The 24,379-nt window shown below is 51.2% G+C and overlaps 2 protein-coding genes and 1 non-coding gene across 4 annotated transcripts in view; 1 reads left to right on the forward strand and 2 right to left on the reverse strand.

Moving 5' to 3' along the window:
* IFT140 (intraflagellar transport 140) overlaps positions 1-24,379 on the forward strand; it is a 106,980-nt gene that overhangs the window by 36,901 nt on the left and 45,700 nt on the right. For both annotated transcript variants that reach the window (XM_038762487.1, XM_038762488.1), the window contains exons 13-18: positions 10,044-10,171; positions 11,901-12,018; positions 13,259-13,389; positions 15,032-15,215; positions 16,167-16,298; positions 18,746-18,945. In XM_038762487.1, the coding sequence (XP_038618415.1) occupies positions 10,044-10,171; positions 11,901-12,018; positions 13,259-13,389; positions 15,032-15,215; positions 16,167-16,298; positions 18,746-18,945 (893 nt within the window). The remainder of the gene's footprint in view (positions 1-10,043; positions 10,172-11,900; positions 12,019-13,258; positions 13,390-15,031; positions 15,216-16,166; positions 16,299-18,745; positions 18,946-24,379) is intronic.
* LOC119943025 lies at positions 19,513-19,650 on the reverse strand. Its single transcript, XR_005455511.1, has one exon. It is a non-coding gene; the product is annotated as a small nucleolar RNA SNORA7 (small nucleolar RNA).
* The window catches only part of TMEM204 (transmembrane protein 204), a 37,214-nt gene continuing 35,464 nt past the window's right edge, over positions 22,630-24,379 (reverse strand). Inside the window, exon 4 of the mRNA XM_038762489.1 lies at positions 22,630-22,891. Coding sequence (XP_038618417.1) covers positions 22,647-22,891 — 245 coding nt within the window. The 3' untranslated portion in view covers positions 22,630-22,646. The remainder of the gene's footprint in view (positions 22,892-24,379) is intronic.

Consider the following 24,379-nt stretch of genomic DNA (forward strand, 5'->3'; position numbering starts at 1 on the left):
GTCCCTGTGAAACATGGGGCTCACAGCCTCAATCCCCAGTGTACAGATGAGGGAAATGAGGCCTAGAAAAGTGAAGTGACTTGCCCGAGGTCACACAGCTGACAAACGTGGCTGGGGGGGGGGGCGGGATTAGAACTCAAAACTTCTGACTCCCAGGTCCGGGCTCAACCCACTGCACAGGCTTCCCAGCACACGGGACGGCAACACCGCAGAGGTGTCGTGCTCACCAATGTCCGCCAGACGGCGCCTAAAAGACTGCAATATCACGGAGTGGCCAGCGAAACCGCAGGGGTGTCAGGCTCAGTAATGTCCGCCAGACGGCGCCCAAAGCACAGCAATATCACGGAGGGGGTCAGCGAAGTCGCAGGGGTGCCGTGCTCACCGATGTCCGCCAGATGGCGCCAAAAAGGGAGAAATATCGCGGAGGGGCCAGCGAAGCCGCAGGGGTGTCGTGCTCAGCAATGTCCACCTGAGGGCGTCCGCAGACGGCGGCCTCCTGTACGCTCCCGAGCCCCACTCTGTACTAAGCGCCGGGACCGATACAAACAAATCGGGGTGGACACAGTCCCTCGTCCCACGTGGGGCTCACAGTCTCCACCCCTATTTTACAGATGAGGGAACTGAAGGACCAGAGAAGTCAAGTGACTTGTCCAAGGTCACACCGCAGACAAATGGAGGAGTAGGGATCAGAACCCATGACCTTCCGACTCCTCGTTATGGGCAGGGAACGTGTCTGTTAATTCTGTACATTTCCAAGCTCTTAGTACAGTGCTCTGGTGTAGGTACAAGATTTTCAGGTCAGACACAGTCCCTCTCTGACATGGAGTTCGCAGGTCTAAACAGGAGTATCGAAACCCCATTTTACAGATAACTATAGTATTTGTTAAGCACTTGATATGTGCCAAGCACTGTTCTAAGCGCTGCGGGGGGATACAAGGCAATCAGGTTGTCCCACATGGATCTCACAATCTTAATCCCCATTTTACAGATGAGGTAACTGAGGCCCAGAGAAGTTAAGTGACTTACCCACAGTCACATAGCTGACAAATGGTGGAGCTGGAATTAGAACCCATGACCTCTGGCTCATTCATTCATTCAATCACATTTATTGAGTGCTTACTGCATGCAGAGCACTGTACTAAGCGCTTGGGAAGTGCTTCTGTAATGAGATGAGCAACAGACGAGGAAACTGAAGCACAGAGAAGTGAACAGACTTGCCCAAGGTCACAGAGTAGGCAGGTGGTGGAGCCAGGATTATTATTATTATTTTAATAGAATAATAATTGTATTTGTTAAGTCCCTACTATGTGTCTTTCACCTTTCTAAGCACTGAGAAGCAGCGTGGCTCAGTGGAAAAAGAGCATGGGCCTGGGAGTCAGAGGTTCTAATACCTGCTCCGCCACGTGTCAGCTGTGTGACTTTGGGCAAGTCACCTAACTTCTCTGGGACTCAGTTCCCTCATCTGTAAAATGGGGATGAAGACTGTGAGCACCCCGTGCGACAACCTGATCTCCTTGTAGGCTCCCCAGCGCTTAGAACAGTGCTCTGCACATAGTAAACGCTTAATAAATGCCATCATTATTATTATTATTATTGTTATCACGGAGGGGCCTCAGCGAAGCCCGTTGTTGGGTAGGGACCATCTCTACATGTTGCCTACTTGTACTTCCCAAGCGCTTAGTACAGTGCTCTGCACAAAGTAAGCGCTCAATAAATACGATTGATTGATTGATTCAATCATTCAATCGTATTAATTTATTGAATGCTAACTGTGTGCAGAGCACTGTACTAAGCGCTTGGAAAGTACAGTTCGGCAAAAGAGACAATCCCTGCCCACACCGGACTTACAGTCTAGAAGGGAATAATGGTGGTATTTCTTAAGCAATAACTATGTACCAAGCACCGTACTAAGCGCTGGGGTAGGTACAAGCAAATCTGGTAGGACACCGTCCCTGTGAAACATGGGGCTCACAGCCTCAATCCCCAGTGTACAGATGAGGGAAATGAGGCCCAGAGAAGTGAAGTGACTCGCCCGAGGTCACACAGCTGACAACCGTGGCGGGGGGGGGCGGGATTAGAACTCACGACTTCTGACTCCCAGGTCCGGACTCTACCCACTGCACAGGCATCTCAGCCCACGGGGCGGCAACACCGCAGAGGTGTCGTGCTCACCAATGTCCGCCAGACGGCGCCTAAAAGACACCAATATCACGGAGGGGCCAGCGAAGCCGCAGGGGTGTCGTGCTCAGTAATGTCCGCCAGACGGCGCCAAAAAAGGAAAAATATCACGGAGGGGCCAGCGAAGCCGCAGTGGTGCCGTGCTCAACAATGTCCGCCAGACAGCGCCAAAAAGGCAGCAATATCACGGAGGGGGCCAGCGAAGCCGCAGGGGTGTCGTGCTCAGCAATGTCCACCTGAGGGCGCGCGCAGACGGCGGCCTCCTGTACGGTCCCGGGCCCCACACTGTACTAAGCGCTGGGACCGATACAAACAAATCATGGTGGACACAGTCCCTCGTCCCACGTGTGGCTCACAGTCTCCACCCCTATTTTACAGATGAGGGAACTGAAGGCCCAGAGAAGTCAAGTGACTTGTCCAAGGTCACACCACAGACAAATGGAGGAGTAGGGATCAGAACCCATGACCTTCTGACTCCTCGTTATGGGCAGGGACCGTGTCTGCTAATTCTGTACATTTCCAAGCTGCTAGTACAGTGCTCTGGTGTAGGTACAAGATTTTCAGGTCAGACACAGTCCCTGTCTGACATGGAGTTCGCAAGTCTAAACAGGAGTATCGAAACCCCATTTTACAGATAACAATAGTATTTGTTAAGCACTTACTATGTACCAAGCACTGTTCTAAGCGCTGAGGGGGGATACAAGGCAATCAGGTTGTCCCACGTGGATCTCACAGTCTTAATCCCCATTTTACAGATGAGGTAACTGAGGCCCAGAGAAGTTAAGTGATTTACCCAAAGTCACACAGCTGACAAGTGGTGGAGAGGGATTAGAACCGATGACTCTGGCTTATTCATTCATTCAATAACATTTATTGAGTGCTTACTGCGTGCAGAGCACTGTACTAAGCGCTTGGGAAGTGTTTCTCTAATGAGATGAGCAACAGATGCGGAAACTGAAGCACAGAGAAGTGAAGTGACTTGCCCAAGGTCACAGAGTAGGCAGGTGGTGGAGCCAGGATTATTATTATTATTTTTATAGAATAATAATGGTATTTGTTAAGCCCCTACTACGTGTCTTTCACCTTTCTAAGCGCTGAGAAGCAGCGTGGCTCAGTGGAAAAAGAGCATGGGCCTGGGAGTCAGAGGTTCTAATTACCTGCTCCGCCACGTGTCAGCTGTGTGACTTTGGGCAAGTCACCTAACTTCTCTGGGACTCAGTTCCCTCATCTGTAAAATGAGGATGAAGACTGTGAGCCCCCCGTGCGACAACCTGATCTCCTTGTAGGCTCCCCAGCGCTTAGAACAGTGCTCTGCACTTAGTAAGTGCTTAATAAATGCCATCATTATTATTATTATTATTATCACGGAGGGGCCTTAGCGAAGCCCCTTGTTGGGTAGGGACCATCTCTATATGTTACCAACCTGTACTTCCCAAGCGCTTAGCACAGTGCTCTGCACACAGTAAGCGCTCAATACGATTGAATGAATGAATGAACGAAGCCCCTTCCTTCGCCCCCGGCAGGGAGGGCTGAGAAGCCGCAGGCGTGTCGTGCTCACCAATGTCCACCAGACGGCGCCCAAAAGACGCCGGAGGGGCCCACCAGTTCGCAAGGGTGTCATGCTCATATATGTCCAGCAGGGGGCGCCCAGAGACAGCAATATCACGGAGGGGCCTTATTCAATCCTGTATATATGTATATATGTTTTTACATATATATATGTTTGTGTATATATTTGTACATATTTATTACTCTATTTATTTATTTATTTTACTTGTACATATCTATCCTATTTATTTTATTTTGTTAGTATGTTTGGTTTTGTTCTCTGTCTCCCCCTTTTAGACTGTGAGCCCACCATTGGATAGGGACTGTCCCTTTATGTTGCCAACTTGTACTTCCCAAGCGCTTAGTACAGTGCTCTGCACAATGTAAGCGCTCAATAAATACGATTGATTGATTCAATCATTCAATCGTATTAATTTATTGAATGCTAACTGTGTGCAGAGCACTGTACTAAGCGCTTGGAAAGTACAGTTCAGCAATAGAGACAATCCCTGCCCACACCGGATTTACAGTCTAGAAGGGAATAATCGTGGTATTTCTTAAGCAATCACTATGTACCAAGCACCGTACTAAGCGCTGGGGTAGGTACAAGCAAATCTGGTAGGAGACCGTCCCTGTGAAACATGGGGCTCACAGCCTCAATCCCCAGTGTACAGATGAGGGAAATAAGGCGCAGAGAAGTGAAGTGACTTGCCCGAGATCACACAGCTGACAAACGTGGCTGGGGGGGGGCGGGATTAGAACTAGCAACTTCTGACTCCCTGGCCCGGGCTCTACCCACTGCACAGGCTTCTCAGCACACGGGACGGCAACACCGCAGAGGTGTCGTGCTCACCAATGTCCGCCAGACGGCGCCTAAAAGACTGCAATATCACGGAGTGACCAGCGAAACCGCAGGGGTGTCAGGCTCAGTAATGTCCGCCAGACGGCGCCTAAACCACAGCAATATCACGGAGGGGGTCAGCGAAGTCGCAGGGGAGCCGTGCTCACCGATGTCCGCCAGACGGCGCCAAAAGGGAGAAATAGCACGGAGGAGCCAGCGAAGCCGCAGGGGTGTCGTGCTCAGCAATGTCCACCTGAGGGCGCCCGCAGACGGCGGACTCCTTTACGCTCCCGGGCCCCACACTGTACTAAGCGCTGGGACCGATACAAACAAATCGGGGTGGACACAGTCCCTCGTCCCACGTGGGGCTCACAGTCTCCACCCCTATTTTACAGATGAGGGAACTGAAGGCCCAGAGAAGTCAAGTGACTTGTCCAAGGTCACACCGCAGACAAATGGAGGAGTAGGGATCAGAACCCATGACCTTCTGACTCCTCGTTATGGGCAGGGAACGTGTCTGTTAATTCTGTACATTTCCAAGCTCTTAGTACAGTGCTCTGGTGTAGGTACAAGATTTTCAGGTCAGACACAATCCCTGTCTGACATGGAGTTCGCAAGTCTAAACAGGAGTATCGAAACCCCATTTTACAGATAACAATAGTATTTGTTAAGCACTTACCATGTACCAAGCACTGTTCTAAGCGCTGCGGGGGGATACAAGGCAATCAGGTTGTCCCACGTGGGTCTCACAATCTTAATCCCCATTTTACAGATGAGGTAACTGAGGCCCAGAGAAGTTAAGTGACTTACCCAAAGTCACACAACTGACAAGTGGTGGAGAGGGATTAGAACCCATGACCTCTGGCTCATTCATTCATTCAATCACATTTATTGAGTGCTTACTGCATGCAGAGCACTGTACTAAGCGCTTGGGAAGTGTTTCTCTAATGAGATGAGCAACAGATGAGGAAACTGAAGCACAGGGAAGTGAATTGACTTGCCCAAGGTCACAGAGTAGGCAGGTGGTGGAGCCAGGATTATTATTATTATTTTTATAGAATAATAATGGTATTTGTTAAGCCCCTATTACGTGTCTTTCACCTTTCTAAGCGCTGAGAAGCAGCGTGGCTCAGTGGAAAAAGAGCATGGGCCTGGGAGTCAGAGGTTCTAATACCTGCTCCGCCACGTGTCAGCTGTGTGACTTTGGGCAAGTCACCTAACTTCTCTGGGACTCAGTTCCTTCATCTGTAAAATGAGGATGAAGACTGTGAGCCCCCCGTGCGACAACCTGATCTCCTTGTAGGCTCCCCGGCGCTTAGAACAGTGCTCTGCACATAGTAAGTGCTTAATAAATGCCATCATTATTATTATTATTATCACGGAGGGGCCTCAGCGAAGCCAGTTGTTGGGTAGGGACCATCACTATATGTTGCCAACTTGTACTTCCCAAGCGCTTAGCACAGTGCTCTGCACACAGTAAGCGCTCAATACGATTGAATGAATGAATGAATGAAGCCCCCCCCTTCGTCCCCGGCAGAGAAGGCTGAGAAGCCGCAGGCGTGTCGTGCTCACCAATGTCCACCAGACGGCGCCCAAAAGACGCCGGAGGGGCCCACCCGTTCGCAAGGGTGTCATGTTCACGTGTGTCCAGCAGAGGGCGCCCAGAGACAGCAATATCACAGAGGGGCCTTATTCAATCATTCAATCGTATTAATTTATTGAATTTTAACTGTGTGCAGAGCACTGTACTAAGCGCTTGGAAAGTACAGTTCGGCAATACAGACAATCACTGGCCACCCCGGACTTACAGTCTAGAAGGGAATAATCGTGGTATTTCTTAAGCAATTACTATGTACCAAGCACCGTACTAAGCGTTGGGGTAGGTACAAGCAAATCCGGTAGGAGACCGTCCCTGTGAAACATGGGGCTCACAGCCTCAATCCCCAGTGTACAGATGAGGGAAATGAGGCCTAGAAAAGTGAAGTGACTTGCCCGAGGTCACACAGCTGACAAACGTGGCGGGGGGGGCGGCATTAGAACTAGCAACTTCTGACTCCCAGGCCCGGGCTCTACCCACTGCACAGGCTTCTCAGCACACGGGACGGCAACACCGCAGAGGTGTCGTGCTCACCAATGTCCGCCAGACGGCGCCTAAAAGACAGTAATATCACGGAGTGACCAGCGAAACCGCAGGGGTGTCGTGCTCAGTAATGTCCGCCAGACGGCGCCCAAACCACAGCAATATCACGGAGGGGGTCAGCGAAGCCGCATGGGTGTCGTGCTCACCAATGTCCGCCAGACGGCGCCAAAAAGGGAGAAATAGCACGGAGGGGGGGTCAGCGAAGCCGCGGGGGTGTCGTGCTCAGCAATGTCCACCTGAGGGCGCTCGCAGACGGCGGCCTCCTGTACGCTCCCGGGCCCCACACTGTACTAAGCGCTGGGACCGATACAAACCAATCGGGGTGGACACAGTCCCTCGTCCCACGTGGGGTTCACAGTCTCCACCCCTATTTTACAGATGAGGGAACTGAAGGCCCAGAGAAGTCAAGTGACTTGTCCAAGGTCACACAGCAGACAAATGGAGGAGTAGGGATCAGAACCCATGACCTTCCGACTCCTCGTTATGGGCAGGGAATGTGTCTGCTAATTCTGTACATTTCCAAGCTCTTAGTACAGTGCTCTGGGGTAGGTACAAGATTTTCAGGTCAGACACAGTCCCTGTCTGACATGGAGTTCGCAAGTCTAAACAGGCGTATCGAAACCCCATTTTACAGATAACGATAGTATTTGTTAAGCACTTATTATGTGCCAAGCACTGTTCTAAGCACTGAGGGGGGATACAAGGTAATCACGTTGTCCCACGTGGGTCTCACAATCTTAATCCCCATTTTACAGATGAGGTAACTGAGGCCCAGAGAAGTTAAGTGACTTACCCAAAGTCACATAGCTGACCAGTGGTGGAGCTGGGATTAGAACCCATGACCTCTGGCTCATTCATTCATTCAATAACATTTATTGAGTGCTTCCTGCGTGCAGGGCTCTGTACTAAGCACTTGGGAAGTGCTTCTCTAATGAGATGAGCAACAGATAAGGAAACTGAAGCACAGAGAAGTGAAGTGACTTGCCCAGCGTCACAGAGTAGGCGGGTGGTGGAGCCAGAATTATTATTATTTATTTATTTATTTATTTTACTTGTACATATCTATTCTATTCATTTTATTTTGTTAGTATGTTTGGTTTTGTTCTCTGTCTCCCCCTTTTAGACTGTGAGCCCAATGTTGGGTAGGGACTGTCTCTATATGTTGCCAATTTGTACTTCCCAAGCGCTTAGTATAGTGCTCTGCACATAGTAAGCGCTCAATAAATACGATTGATGATGATGATGATTATTATTTTTATAGAATAATAATGGTATTTGTTAAGCCCCTACTATGTGTCTTTCACCTTTCTAAGTGCTGAGAGGCAGCCTGGCTCAGTGGAAAGAGCACAGGCTTGGGAGTCAGAGGTTATGGGTTCTAATACCTGCTCTGCCACGTGTCAGCTGTTTGACTTTGGACAAGTCACTTAACTTCTCTGTGCTTCAGTTACCTCATCTCCAAAATGGGGATTAAGCCTGTGAGCCCCATATGGGACAACCTGGTTACCTTGTATGTCCCCCAGCGCTTAGAACAGTGCTTGGCACATAATAAGTACTTAACAATTGTCATCATCATTATTATCATTATTATTGCAAGCTAATCAGGTTGGACCCAGTCCCTGTCCTACATGGGGCTCACAGTCTAAATTCCCACTTTCCAGATGAAGGAACTGAGGCCCAGAGGAGTGAAGTGACTTGGCCAAGATCACACAGCAGACAAGGGGCAAACCCTGGGCCTCTGACTCCAGGCCCGAGCTCTCTCTGCTAGGCCCCGCAGCTCCCCACGGTCGCCTCTACATAGTTGATTCCGTTTATTAGCCCGGTCATCGCCAGGTCCTCATCTTCCTGACGGGGCCCGTGAGGCTGGGAGGACCTTGGGGAGGGAGAAGAAGGCTCTTCCTGAGGACCAGAGACCTGGAGAAACCAAGAGGAACAGACTTCCTCAGGCGGGGATGGGCTAGTAGCTCAGCAGTCCTGTTTAGGGATAAAGTATTCAATCCGCGGTGTCTGTTCAGCACTTAGCGGATGCGGAGCGATGTACTAAGAACTTGGGAGAGCACAGTACAACAGAGTTGGTTGACACATTCTCTGCCCCCAAGGAATTTACGATCTAAAGCCCGAGACAGATGTCAGGATCACCTACGGATATGGATATAAATGCCAAGGGGCTGAGGGTGGGGTGACTAGCAAGTGCTTCTAAAGGACAGGGCCAAGTGCAATGGTGATGCAGAAGGGAGTGGGAGAAGAGGAAGTGAGGGCTTAGTCAGGGGAGGCCTCTTGGAGGAGAGGGGCTTTTCAGAAGGGCTTTGAAGGTGGGGAGAGTGGTGGTCTGTCATTCATTCAATCATATTTATTGAGCACTTACTGTGTGCAGAGCACTGGACTAAGCACTTGGGAAGTACAAGTCGGTAACATATAGAGACAGTCCCTACCCAACAACAGGCCCACAGTTTATGAGACATATCTTAGCAATTTCTGTCCATTTTGATCTGAAATGCATCTAGCCTATGCAAAGATGTAATTTTTAGTGAAACTTTTTTTAAGCACCTCAATCTTTCTAAGGGCTCAGTAGAGTGCTCTGCACACAGTAAGTGCTCAATAAATACCATTGATTGATTCTAAAAAGAATACTATTAAAATATACTAATGCTGAAACACAGGGACCTTCGGCTTAAATAGAAATTTTGGGTTGTTAAGTATTTTCATTTCTTTTTCAAAATGAAAGCTTTCCATAACGCTTTTTTATAGCCGCCTGTGTCCTAGCAATGCAGTTCTAGCATCCTCCACTTCAGCATTTTGGGAATATTAAGATATTTTTCTCACATTTCAATGGCCTGGGTTACAGACACTTTGTCGGATGTGAAGGGAGTGGGAGATCCAGGCCAGAGGAGGACGAGATAGGTGAGACTGAGGTACAGTGAGTAGGCTGGCATTACAGGAGCGACTTGCGATGTTGGGGGTGGCTAGGTAAAGTGCCCACATAGCCCACCACACCAGATGCATCCCTGGTTCTTCAGTTCAGTTCAATTTAATCATACTTATTGAGCGCTTACTGTGGGCAGAGTACTGTACTAAGAGCTTGGGAGAGCACAGAATAATAAACAGACACATCCCCTGCCCACAGCGAGCTCACAGAGAGCCGTGCCCAGCTAGCCTTTCACTTGAAAAGAGAAAAAGACGTTGAGATCATCCAGCCTGAGGCGGTCACGGGGTCTCTGGCATCCTGGCAGACCATCTTAGCGTCCGTCAATCACGGGCACCTGTGGAGCGCCGACCGCGCGCCCGGCACTGCGCCGAGCATTCGGGAGAGCTGACGCTGTCGTCTCTTCCCCCCCCCAGGGGACCGTCAAGCAGCTGCTGATGTTCTCAGAGACGGAGGGCAACCCCTGCCTGCTGGACGTCTGTGGCAATTTCCTGGCCGTAGGCACAGACACGGCTCACTTCAAAGTCTTCGATCTGTCTCGCAGGTGAGGCCGGGGCACCGCGAAATGGAGCACGGGGGTCAGGGCCATATTGATTGAGCGCTTACTGCATGTGGAGCACTGGGCTAAGCGCTTGGGAGTGTAAACTATAACGGACGCATTCCCTGCCCACAACGAGCTGACAGTCTAGAGGGGGAGACAGATGTGAATAGAAATAAATACATTACAGATAAGGACAAAAGAGCTGTGGGCCTGGAAGAGGGGGATGAATGAAAGGAGCGAGTCAGGGCAACACAGAGGGGCATAGGGGAAGAGGAAAGGAGGGCTTAATTGGGGAAGGCTTCCTGAAGGAGGTGTGCCTTCAATAAGGGTTTAAAGCTGCGGAGAGTCATTGTCTTTCTGGAGTTCAAAGCGGGGTTGGACTCTTTTCCCCTACCCCAGACGGCTGCCTCTAACCCATGGATATGGTATCAATCAATCAATCGGTCAACCCACCAATCATGTATATTTATCGAGCGCTTACTGTGTGCAGAGCACTGGACTTTTAGACTGTGAGCCCACTGTTGGGTAGGGACTGTCTCTATATGTTGCCAACTTGTACTTCCCAAGCACTTAGTACAGTGCTCTGCACAAAGTAAGCTCTCAATAAATACGATTGATTGATTGATTGACTAAGCACTTGCGAGAGGACAAAATGTGAAGCGGCGTGGCCCAGCGGAAACAGCCCCGGGCCTGGGAGACAGAGGACCTTCGTTCTAATCCCGGCTCTGCCACCTATCTGCCGTGTGATCTTGGGCAAGTCGCTTCGCTTCTCAGGGCCTCAGTTTCCTCATCTAGAAAATGCGGATTAGATCGCACGCCCTCCTACTCAGACAGTGAGCCCCATGTAGGACAGCAACTGTGTCCAACCTGATGATCTTGTAGCTTTCCCAGCCCTTAGAACAGTGCTTGGCACATAGGCGATGCAGAAGGGAGTGGGCGAAGAGGAAATAAGTGCTTAACAAGTACCTTGGGCATTTTCATTTTTACAACATAACAGAGTTGGTAGGCATGCCCACAAGCAGGGTACAATCCTTTTTTTTTATGGTATCTGATAAGCGCTTACTATATGCCAGGTGCTGTACTAAGTGCTGGGGGAGATAGATGCCTTCCCAGAGGCCTTCCCAGACTGAGCCCCTTCCTTCCTTTCCCCCTCGTCCCCCTCTCCATCCCCCCCATCTTACCTCCTTCCCTTCCCCACAGCACCTGTATATATGTATATATGTTTGTACATATTTATTACTATATTTATTTATTTATTTATTTTATTTGTACATGTCTATTCTATTTATTTTATTTTGTTAGTATGTTTGGTTTTGTTCTCTGTCTCACCCTTTTAGACTCTGAGCCCACTGTTGGGTAGGGACTGTCTCTATATGTTGCCAATTTGTACTTCCCAAACGCTTAGTACAGTGTTCTCCACATAGTAAGCGCTCAATAAATACGATTGATGATGATGATAGAAACTAATGAGGTTGGACACAGTCCCTGCCCCATATGGGGCTCACGGTTTTATAGATGAGGACCAGAGATGTGATATGATTGCCCAATGTCCCCCAGCAAACAAATGACGGAACTGGGATTAGAACCCAAGCCCTCCATTCATTCATTCATTCACTCAATTGTAATTATTGAGCGCTTACTGTGTGCAGAGCACTGTACTAAGCGCTTGGGAAGTACAGGTCGCCTCCAGACTCACAGTCCTCGAGTGGCTCCTTTCGGTTTGTCCCTGCAGGGAGGCCAAAGTCCACTGCAACTGCAAGAGCCTGGCCGAGTTAGTTCCCAACATGGGAACCATCGCCTCCATCAAGTGTAACGCCAACGGAAATAAAATCAGCGTCCTGATTAGCAAGGTGAGGCCCTCGTTCAGAGGCAACCACGCGGCCCAAGACGGGTACGGTCGGGTAGAGCCAAACAGGCAGTGGTGTTGTGGCTAGCGCCCGGGCTTGGGAGTTAGAAGGTCATGGGTTCTAAAGCCACCTCCACCATGCGTCTGCCGTGGACTTTGGGCAAGTCACGTCACTTCTCTGGGCCACAGTGACCTCATCTGGAAGATGGGGATGGAGACTGTGAGCCCCACGTGGGACAGGGACTGTGTCCAACCCGATTTGCTTGGATCCACCCCAGCGCTTAGTACAGACGCAGAAGAAGAACAGAAGCAGAACAGAAGAAGCAGCGTATCTTAGTGGAAAGAGCCCGGGCTTGGGAGTCAGAGGTCGTGAGTCCTAATCCCGGCTCCGCCACTTGTCTGCTGTGTGACCTTGGGCAAGTCACTTAACTTCTCTGGGCCTCAGTTACCGCATCTGTAAAGTAGGGATTGAGACTGTGAGTCCCATGTGGGATATGGACTGTGTCCAACCTGAGGTAGATGGGCAACGTTTGGAGCTTCTTGAGGAGCGAGGTGACCTGCCGTGAATGTTTTTATAGAAGAATGATCCCGGCAGCAGAGTGAAGTAGAGCTTACGGTCTAGAGGGGGAGACAGACAGAAATATAAATAAATTACAGATGTTTACATAAGTGCTGTCTCCTCTCTCAACAACCTTCCAGTGGTTGCCCTTTCCCCCTCCGCATCAAACAAAAACTCCTGATTACTGGCTTCAAGGTTCTCCATCAGCTCTCTCCATTGTACATATTGGCTCTCCTCACTCCCTGGTTTGTGCTCTTAACTCCCCGAAACTGTTTGTACAGATTTATTACTCTATTTATTTTACTTGTATATACTTACTATTCTATTTATTTTGTTAATGATGTGCTCCTAGCTTTAATTCTATTTGTTCTGACGACTTGACACCTGTCCACATGTTTTGTTTTGTTGTCTGTGTCCCCCTTCTAGACTGAGAGCCCGCTGTTGGGTAGGGACCGTCTCTCTATGTTGCCAACTTGTACTTCCCAAGCGCTTAGTACAGTGCTCTGCACACAGTAAGCGCTCAATAAATACGATTGAATGAATGAGTGATTAACTTTATATACCCCAGCCCTTAGTACAGTGCCTGGCGCATAGTAAGCACTTATAAATACCATTAAAAGAGAAAAAAATGGGTTCTTGAGTAAATACATTGCGTCGTGACGTTTCCCGTCTTCCCTTCCCTTAGCCTGACAACAGTCTCGACTCGAAGATTGGCTTCTACGACGTGGAAATGGATACCGTCCTTCTCTTCGATTGCAAGACTGGCCAAACGAATGCGGGCAATAACTTCTCCTTCTCTGGGCAGGAGAATAAGAAGTAAGGGACCGTGGCGGGGGCTGACTAACTCACACTGCCTGCTATCTGGGGGGGTAGTTGTGGGCCCAGGTCGGGGGTAGTTGTAAGACAGTCGCAGGGGGTCAAGGAGAGAACTGGAGGAGAGGAAGTGGAGGCAGTGGATGTAGACAACTCGCTCGAGGTGTTTGGAGAGGGAAGGCAGGAGGGAGATGGGGCGATAACTGGAGGGAACAGAGGGGTCAAGGGAGGGTTTTCTTAGGACAGGGGAGACATGGGCCTGTTTGAAAGCAGTGGGGAAGAAGCCATTGGAGAGCAAACAGTTGAAGATGGCGGTCAGGGTGGGAAGAATCAATCTGCCAATTGGATTTATGGAGCACTTACCGTGTGCAGAGCACTGTACTAAATTCTAGAGAGAGTACGCTGTAACAGTATCACAGACACATTCCCTCCTCACAACAGGCTTTCAGTTTGGAGTGGGAGGCAGACATTGATAGAAATAAGTAAATTATGAATATGTACCTAAGTGCTGTGGGGCTGAGGGGAGACGATGAATAAAAGGAGCAGATCAGGGTGACGCAGAAGGGACTGGGGAGAAAAGGAAATGAGGGCCTAGTCAAGGAAGACCACTTGGAGGAGATGTACCTTGGAGGACAGGATTTGGATGGGAAGAAAAGGAGTTCTGTTTTGGACACGTTAATTTTGAGGTAACATGATGGCAGGACATACAAGTGTGGATATTTTGAAGACAGGAGGAAAATGAGACGACTGGAGAGAGCAAGAGAGGGCTGATCTAGAAGGGAAGGGGCAAATACTTCGATAAGGTGGAGGTTTTCCATGACTAAGCCCTCCTTTCCTCTTCTCCCACTCCCTTCTGCGTCACACTAGATATATACCCCAGAACTTAGTACAGTGCCTGGCATGTAGTAAGTGCTTAATAAATATCATTTTTTTTAAAAGGAGCTTACAATCTACTGTGTTCAGAGCCCTGTACAAAACAATAGAGTTGGTAGGCATGATCCCTCCCCTCAAGGAACTTACAATCTGCTGTGTGCAGGGCACACAGTACAATCTACTGTACTAAGTGCTTGGGAGTATACGAAAGAGTAGGTAGACATGATTCCTGCTCTCAAAAACCTTTCTCTAGCAGATGCCCTCAAACAGTCCGGGGAGATCTGCAGCCTTTGTACCTAGCTGGCAAGTCAGTCAATCCATAATATTAATTAAGCACCAAAGTGTGCGCTGTACTAAGCACTTAGGAGAGTGGCATAGTGATAATGGCTTTGATCCCTGCCTTTAACAATCTGTGACCTTAGAACATTTGCTATTCACCCACGCTCGATCCCACAGCATTTATGCACATTATCTTTAAATTCTGGATTATAAATTATCGATAGTAGTGTTTGTCTCCCCCCACAGACTGTTAGTAAGCTCACCGTAGGCAGGGAACGTGGCTGCCAACTCAGTTGTATTGTCCTCTCCCAAGTGCTTAGTACAGGGCTCTGCACACAATGAGCGCTCAATAAGTAACGTCGATTGAGGAGCTTACAATGTGACCGACTCCAGGTCAATGCGAGGGAAGACCCGATTGGAGCCAGGGAACCGAAGGAAGAAGGGCGCTCCTCCTGGAACTTCCAAACGCATTTCCCGTCCCGTTTCTTTCCAGGCCCGGGATCTCTGGGAATCAGGGGCTCTTCAATCACGTCCCAGTTAACCACTTCTGGGACCAGAGCGAGCCGAGGCTCTTCGTGTGTGAAGTCTCCCAGAAAGACCTGAAGCCCCAGCAGTCCCAGCAGCTTCAGCAGATGGCTAAGAAGACGCAGCGGCCGAACAAGGACACTGACCTCCCGGTAGTGCTCTGGCCCATTTCTCAGGCCCCACAGTGGCCTCTCGGCCTCTGAGGTGTTTGCTGTTCCCCCAGCGCTTAGAACCGTGTCAATCAGCTGTATTCATCGAGCGCTTATTGTGTGCAGAGCACTGTACTAAGCGCCTGGGAGAGTACAAAAAACAATAAACAGGCACGTTCCCTGCCTCGAAGAGCTTACGGTCTACAGTGTTTGACATGTAGTAAGCGGTTAACAAATACTCTAAAAACACCATAAAAAAACCCCTCCAAAAACCCTTCATACCACTGCGCAGGCTAATTATTCCCATCCTGAATGCCTCTCCCCCAGCATCCACTAAACCCGGTCCCTCCCCACCTTCTGCAAACTCACCAACTCCATGAAGCCCTCTCAGGGTAACCGCTTCCCAGCTTGTCAGTCAGTCCAGCAGTTTTCCTCACGTCGGCCCATTTCCTTGAATACGATCAGCCCTCATGCCCTCAGTGACGCTTGGTAAGTGGCGATGAGGGGCTCGTCGGTCGCGCAGAAGAGAAAACTCAGACTCTCAGCTCATTATAGGCAGGGAACCCGACTGCTGATTCTGTTTTATCATCCTCTCCCGAGGGCTTCGTACAGGGCTCTGCGCAAAGTAAGCGCTCAATAAATACTATCGATCGATCGATTGATTTGAAGGGCGACACCGACCACTTGTTCACAAGTATGGGCCCGTGTCTGCCTCACGTGTACCTGCACGTTTGTGTGCCCATCGGTTTTCATCCCTGTGCGTCTGTACGGGTAGGCCTCACGTATGCATGTGTATGGTGGGGGGGGGAAGAGCATGTGACGGTCTCCCTTGTGTGTGTGAGTGTGGGACTGTCGGGAAAGAATCCTGGCAGGTGAAAATGGAAAATAGAAGCAAAACTCCAAAAGGATATTGCTGCACAAAAACCTAAAACAATGCTTCACTTCCTCCCGCAGGCGGATGTTTTGATAATATCTTTCTTCAGCACCGAAGAGCACGGCCTCTTGCTTCAGGAGAGCTTCCCTCGGCCGGCCGCTTACCAGGCCCTGCTGGGCCTCGAGGTGCCACATTATTACTTCGCCAGGAAGGTAAGCGGGCCTCTCCCCACCCACCTGCCAACAGCTCGGGTTGGGGCCCTCACCGGGGCAAGTTTCCCCAAAACCCCAGAACGGACTAGTGTCCCCGACCAACCTCGAAGTGGGGGAGAGTCGGGAATGGGTTCGTTTTGGACTCCGGGTCAAGAATGAATGAGAGACACCTCCCCACACCGGTGGTACCTAGTGATTAAAACATTTCTAGGATAAAAATACTCATCTAAGTAGGTAAAGGACCAGATAAGCACCTCAGGTGAGTTCTTCGTGGTCGCTGCAGCCTCAAGCGCCTCTGCCCGTCCCTTCACATGGCTCGGGGTGAGCCGATTACAGTAGCTCACTACTCCCGAGTTCCATGTCCCATTTTCTGGGCCTGGTGGGCCCAGCCCAGACTGGCTGCTGTCTTCTTGTGCAGCGGCTACAGAAGAACCCAAGCACCCCGGGCCCACGGCTCCTGACTGTCCACGCGCTGGAGCCCACTGAAGACCACCAGCCCTTCGGGGGCTGTCTTTGACACAAACTTCTGTGGAGCTGGGGCACTTTGTCTGCAAAGAAATTCCAGCCCTCACATAGGTGAAGTCTTCAGGGAATTTGGGACTATATATTTAAGATCTGTATAGTTGGATCCATATTTTAAGGTACGACAGGGACTATATTCAGTCGTATTTACTGAGCGCTTACTGTGTGCACAGCACTGTCCTAAGCGCTTGGGAAGTACAAGTCGGCAACATATAGAGACGGTCCCTACCCAACATCGGGCTCACAGTCTAGAAGGACTATATCCAACCTGATTAACGTGTATCAACCCCGGCTCTTAGCATCATGCTTCGCACACAAGTAAGCACGTAACGAACAAGAAGCAGAGTGGCCTAGTGGATAGAGCCAGAAAGACATGGGTTCTAGTCCAACTCTGCCACGTACCTTCTGGGTGACCTAGGGCAAGGCAACTTCTCTGTGCCTCAGTTTCCTCATCTGTAAAATAGGACTTAATGGGACTTGGACTGTGTCCAATTTGATTAGGTTGTATCTACTCCAGCGCTTAGTACAGTGCCTGGCACGTTGTAAGCATTTAACAAATACCCTTAAAAAAAAAGTGTCCCAGAGGAATTTTCTTTTTTTTATTTCTACCTTACAGGCACCTCTATATTCTCCACATTTATACTTTACTTCATGCTTTTTTTTTCCTCATCTCATTTTTCCTTTTTGACTGTCACTGCTCGTAGTTGTTGTTCCAGAGAGGATGTGTATATACGGCAGTTGTAAGTATCCTTACTTCTTCTCTACTGTTTCTGTCTGGCAGCCAAATCCAACTTTTCTAGTTTGCCTCCAGCTCCTTGGACTTGAAAGTTTGGGGAAGTCTGACCATTGTTATTGCTTTAAATACCTTCCCGTGGCTAGCGTGCACCTTGGCAGATTTCAAAGGGCAAAAGAGACACCTCCACTTTTTCTGCATTTAAGGAGTATATTCAGAGGTGGCAAATCTCCAGTGGCTACCAATCAATCTGCGCATCAGGCAGAAACTCCTCACCCTGGGCTTCAAGGCTGTCCATCACCTCGCCCCCTTCTACCTCACCTCCCTTCTCTCCTTCTCCAGCCCAGCCCGCACCCTCCGCTCCTCTGCTGCTAATCTCCTCACCGTTAGGCCTCGTTCTCGCCTGTCCCACCATCGACCCCCGGCCCACGTCATCCCCTGGGCCTGGAATGCCCTCCCTCTGCCCATCCGCCAAGCTCGCTCCCTTCTCCCTTCAAGGCCGTACTGAGAGCTCACCTCCTCCAGGAGGCCTTCCCAGACTGAGCCCCTTCCTTCCTCTCCCTCTCGTCCCCCTCTCCATCCCCCTCATCTTACCTCCTTCCCTTCCCCATAGCACCTGTATATATGTATATGTTTGTATATATTTATTACTCTATTTATTTATTTATTTATTTTGCTTGTACATATCTATTCTATTTATTTTATTTTGTTGGTATGTTTGGTTTTGTTCTCTGTCTCCCCCTTTTAGACTGTAAGCCCACTGTTGGATAGGGACTGTCTCTATATGTTGCCAACTTGTACTTCCCAAGCACTTAGTACAGTGCTCTGCACACAGTAAGCACTCAATAAATACGATTGATTGATTGATTGATTGATTGATTGAAAGAGCCCGGGCTTTGGAGTCAGAGGTCATGGGTTCAAATCCTGGCTCCACCAACTGTCAGCTATGTGACTTTGGGCAAGTCACGTAACTTCTCTGAGCCTCAGTTACCTCATCTGTAAAATGGGGATTAAAACTGCGAGCCCCCCACCAGGACAACCTGATCACCTTGTAACCTCCACAGCGCTTAGAATGGTGCTTTGCACATAGTAAGCACTTAACAAATACCATATTATTATTATTATTAGAAAGCCGAGTGAGTCTGGACCACGGCAACAAATTGGCTGGTAAACAGTGACGTTTGTTGTTTAGCCAGGAGAGACGGAGAAAGAAGAACCGGCAGATTCCGGATCCTCACAGATCCCCCCCATGGTAGCCAGGAAACCCCTGCGAGACTTTATCGGACTGGAAGGGTGCGACAAACCTACCCGGGACGCGATGCTCAATTTCAGTTTCTTCGTCACCATCGGCGATATGGACGAGGCCTTCAAGTCCATCAAGCTCATCAAAAGGTGAGGGTGGTTTTCTTCTTGTCGTTGTCGTTGGTTTGTACTCCCTGCCATTTTGTGACCACATTTTGGCCCAATGGAGCACCGGGCAGTGGGCCTTTGAGACGTAGTAGAGTTTCCGGACATTGCTGGCGCAATCTAGTGCTCCGTTTGGGTGATGGGAGACAGAGGAGCGGAGCTCTTCGCCTCTCCGAGGCTGGCACGCTCTCGTTTCCCCTCATTTGGCCACTTGAGTCAAAATATCTGACTGGTGAAGTTAAGGGAGTCTGGGGGCGGCAGGGATGCGACAACACCGGAGCACGAGAAGGGACGGTCAGGGCTCCGTTCCCCCTCCCCCTCGGAGAAGCGCTGGGTTGTCTTGTCTTATGCCGTCAAGTCATCTCCGAGCCATAGGGTCGCCATGGACACGTCTTTCTCAGAACGCCCCACCTCCATCTGCAATTGTTCTGGTAGTGTATCCACAGTTTTCTTGGTAAAATTACAGAAGCGGTTTACCACAGCCGCTTTCCGCACGGTAAACTCGAGTCTCCGCCCTCGATTCTCTCCCATGCCCGGCACAGGGGAGTTTTAACTTGTAGCAGGTTACCTTCCACTCACTAGCCACTGCCCAAGCTAGGAATGTAATGGACAGGCCTCTGCTTTACTCTCCCTCCCGTAATCGAGACTGGTAGAGTACTGGAAACTCTCCAGATGCCATCCTGAGGGGAGGAGCACTGTAGCGTCGGCATTCCGTGCGATTGTGTATGATGTCCTGACTTTCCATAATGGTGTTAGACGGAACCTGTGTGATAACGGGGTAATGTGGATAGTGTGCACATGTGTGATGTACGCGCTGGGTGCACGAAATGCCTTCGGACGGGGCGGGAGGGAGCGGCGGAATCTTCCCCACATCAGGGGAGCCGGCCCTATGTGGCTACATCAGGAGGATTCCGGGCCTTGGTGTGGGGCACCTTCCAGGGCCAGGGAAACCGAGTCCCCAGAATGGAAAAAGGAAGGAGTCGATAAAATCATCCAAAAAGAGAGCCAACTAACCTCAGGGTGGAGGTTTACACTGAACTCTGTTCCAGTTTTAACCCTATCTCAATCAATCAATAGTCAACAGGGAATGTGTCTGTTTATTGTTATACCCTTCCAAGTGCTTAGTAAAGTGCTCTGCACACAGTGAGTGCTCAATAAATACGAGCGAATGAATGAATTGAGTGTTTACTGTATGCGGAGCACTGTACTAAGCGTTTGGGAGATTCCAGTATAACAGAGTTGGTAGATACGTTTCCTGCCCAGATTGCTTCTAGAAGGGTTGACGGACATTGATAGAAATAAATGACGGATATGGACATAAGTGCTGTGGGGCTGAGGGAGGGGTAAATTAAGGGAGCAAATCCAAGTACAAGGGTGACTCAGAAGGGAGTGGAAGAGGAAATGAAGGCTTAAGTCAAGGAAGGCCCCTTGGAGGAGACGGGCCTTCAGTAAGGCTTTGAAGGGGGGGAGAGTCATTGTCAGATGTGAAGAGGGAGGGCGTCCCAGGCCGGAGGCAGGACATGGGTGAGAGGTCAGTGGCAAGACAGACGAGCTGGAGGTTAAGTGATGGGGAGTCCATCCCCCAGATTTTGTGCCAAGCACCGTTCTAAGCTCTGGGGTGGAGATAAGTTAATCAGGTTGGACACAGTCCCTGTCCCACATGGGGCACACAGTCTCAATCTCCATTTCAAAGAAGAGGGAACTGAGACACCGAGAAGTGAAGGGTCTTGCCCAAGATCACACAGCAGACAAGTGGCAGAGCCAGGATTAGAACCCATGACCTGCCGACTCCCAGGCCCGGGCTCTAGCCACTGCCCCACGCTGCTTCGCAGACACAACTCATATCGACGTCCGGCCGACGGCCGAACACGTCTTTTCCCTCAACTACCGGGATCACGCCAAGGTCAAGGGGCCAGAAAAGGGGCGCCACTGGATTTTCATGGGCACGGCGGGCAAACGTACAAGGATTTTCTCTCTCTGCCGATGGCAAACCTCAAGGCAGCTGTCCTGCCACGTAGGCCCATGCGACCTGAATAAGATCCACCAAAACTGAGGAGGCCAATCAGAAGATTTATTATTCGGATATTGGATTGCACTGATGTTGCCTCCCCTGACCCCAGAATGTCCAGGGGGCCAAACTTGAGAAGCCCTAGTATGTACCCGTTGCCGAACTCTCCTTAAGCCACATCTCAAACCCAGCATCGTCAGACTGCCAGAGCACAGAGCTGATTTTTCCAAACTTTAATGTACATTTAGAATCACGTATACACGGTAATATTGGCAGGAATAACATGTTTTAAATAACTCATTATTTTGTGAAAAAAAACCAACTGCAATCGATTAAGGGAACCTAGCCCAGAGAAGAGCGGCCCCGTGGGTGTTTCTCCACCTGATGGATTCATGGGAATTGTAGTTCTGACCCCCCCGGCAGTCTGCCCAAGAGATGCTGTTTCAGGGATCCAGTCCTCAGAGCCTCACGAGGGCAGCGGGACAGACGGATCGTCCCGGCAAAATCCGGGGGCCTCCCAGAACTCACGAGCCGGCTCGATCGTCTCCGTCGGACGGGGAAGCCAGACTCTGGAATTTGAAAAGCCGAAGGGGCACTAGAGACAGGGTTTTGAAAAGAATCTGTATGGCTCCCGGGCTTTCTTTCGCCCCTTCCCGGCGCCCTGCGAATTCCCTGCACTTGGACTGTTTTTCCAAGATGGCCCACCGGGCTTCGAGGACCCCGGTCAAAAAGGAACGTTGCTGGGGGCTGGCTGGAGACAGCAGAGGATTCTGAGACCCAAACCCACTCTGAGGGCCCCTCGCTCAGACACTTCCAGGACCGGACCAGATTGGCACCATTCAGGCCTAGAGGTCCCGAAAGACCTCATCCCCAAGGAAGGCTGTTTCCATTCTACCTGTGGACACGCGGGCTGCCATATCTCCCTCGAGGGCAAACTACAGTCACACCAAAGGTGATGACTCACGCACACCCCCCGCCCCGTTTCCAACCAGCCCTACCTCGCTCGTTCACCCGTCCACAGAGACGCCCTCGAAAACCCCTACCCTCTTTCTCGTCTGTCGTTGCCACCCTCGGGTGGAAGAAGCTATTCTGGGGGTACACGCCTGCAGATCTCGGTCGTGCCCCGTCGAGCCCGGGCCCCCGGGGGCCAGGGCCCACCGGGCCGAAGACGGGAGCCTGGTATCGGCTGGTGGCCCACGTGGATCGGGGACGGAGGCACCTGTGGGCTGCCGGCGCGGTCCCCCCAATACTGGAGTCGACAGGCTGAGGCCCTACCTCTGTCGCCGGGATCCGAGTCAACGAGCACGTAACCGAACGGTGGAACTGCCCGTTTCCGTAATTCTCTCTGCCTTTCTGCTCCCCTTGCAAAGGGTCAGCCTGGGCGGCTCTACATGATAAAATTCTGTCACTGTACAGGAGAAGGGATGAGGGACATAGACTATATTAATATATATATATATATAATATACATATTCTTTATACGTATCATACATATGTATATAGCTGTAACCCACCCAACAAGGCACCCAGAACCGCTCTCCCCCCGCGGCAGAAGCGGGTCGACGGCAGCCGCCGCCGCCTCCGCCACGCAGTCGTCTCACCCGTCTACAGGCCCCCCTCCCGCCAATCCAGCGCGCCCCCCAAAGAGTGCGGCACCCCCCCTCCCAAGGTGGCCCCCTCAGCACGGGGACTCCACGTAGTCGTTGTCCAGGCCCCGGCGGAAGCGGGCGGTCAGGGTGCGGCTGATGACGATGACGCGGGGAGCCATGCAGTCCTCCCGCCGGTGGAGAATGTTCCAGATCAAGATGGCAGCGGCCAGCGTGGCCAGGAGGCAGGCCCCGATGTTCAGGTAGCAAGACCAGGACAAGTTGGTGTACGGGCCGATTCGGTAGAAGGTCACCAGGCCAATGACGAGGACAAAACCTGCGGAGAGAGGACACTTCAGGACCGGAAGGAGGGAAAAAAAAAGGAATCCAGAGGAATCTCAGATGGGGGGCCGACTGGAAGGTCGGTGGTTTTTTGGGTTTTTTATGGTATGTGCCAGTCCCGTTCTAAGCGCTGGGGCAGATAGAAGATAATCAGGTTGGACACGGTCCCTGCTTACTGTGTGCCAGGCACTGTTCTAAACGCTGGGGTAAATGGAAGATAATCAGGTTGGACACGGTCCCTGCCCCACGTGGGGCTCTCAGCCGTAATCCCCATTTTACAGGTGAGGGAACTGAGGCAGAGAGAAGCGAAGTGACTTGCCAGAGGTCACACAACAGCAGACAAGTGGCAGAGCCGGAATGAGAACCCAGGTCCTCCTGACTCCCACTCGACCGCGCCGTGTCCTCTCCCAGCCGGCTCCCGGCATCCCTTCCAATGACCTCTGGTCAGTGGATCGATCCATCGGTCAGTTGAGAGCTTCCTGGGGGAGTCTGATACTCGGGAGCAACGGTGGACTCGATCCCCGCCCTCCAGGAGCCGCCGGCCAGACAGACGGGTCCCTCCGGGCGTGGACCGCCGGGCCTGGCCTCAGGACCCAGACAAGAGGGCCCAATTTGCCCGTTTGTGGAATGACTCGGCGCTGTCCGCCCCACCGCTCCCACGCCGTGCCCGCACACCCAAGGGGCCTCTCGGATCCCACGCCGGGCCGAGCCACCACAGATGCTCTGGAGATTGGCGGGACGTCTCCCCTACCCTAAACTTGCGTGCCATGAAAGTACCCGCTGGGGTGCCCGACTCCTGGCTCAGGACGGACCACTTCGTCACCTAAACCACTCAATTGGCCCCTTTCCTCTCCCAACCCAGCCCCAACGCTCTGCTCCTCTAATGCCAACGTGCTCACTTTACCTCAATCTCATCTATCTCGCCGCCCCTCCGCCTCGAAATGCGGGGATGGAGCTGGGCCCCAGAGGGAAGACCCGCACTTCCCCTCAAAGCGCCAGCATCGCCGTGACATCTTCCTCCCTGTGGCGTACCCTCCGGGAAGCCTGAGTCAATTGCTCATCGCATCTGTCGGTTTTCACCTGGACAGAGGGCATTTCAAAGGGGCCGGCTTAAAGGATGGGGTGACTCACTTCCATGTCATTTCCTGACAGTGTTGTCTCAGATTCCCACCGGTGCGCCAGGGCCGCGATGAGACCGGGCCACCAACCGTTAAAGCGGAAGCTCCTCGAGGGCAGGGGACACGTCGCTTCGTTGTTCCGAGGCCTTAGAGGCAGGGCGGTCCAGCGGACGGAGAACGGGGCTGGGAGCCGGGAGCCCCGTGTCCCACCCCCGGCCCGCCACGTCACCTCGGGCATGTCACGTGCCCTCTCCGGGCCTCGGTTTCCTCATCTGTCGAACAGGGGTGAGATGGACTGTGAACACTAGGTGTGATGGGGACTAAGGGTGTCCTGATAGTCGAATATCTATCCCAGTGCTTAGGGT

This window comes from Tachyglossus aculeatus, chromosome 21 (assembly GCF_015852505.1).
Source record: "Tachyglossus aculeatus isolate mTacAcu1 chromosome 21, mTacAcu1.pri, whole genome shotgun sequence".
Taxonomy (NCBI): domain Eukaryota; kingdom Metazoa; phylum Chordata; class Mammalia; order Monotremata; family Tachyglossidae; genus Tachyglossus; species Tachyglossus aculeatus.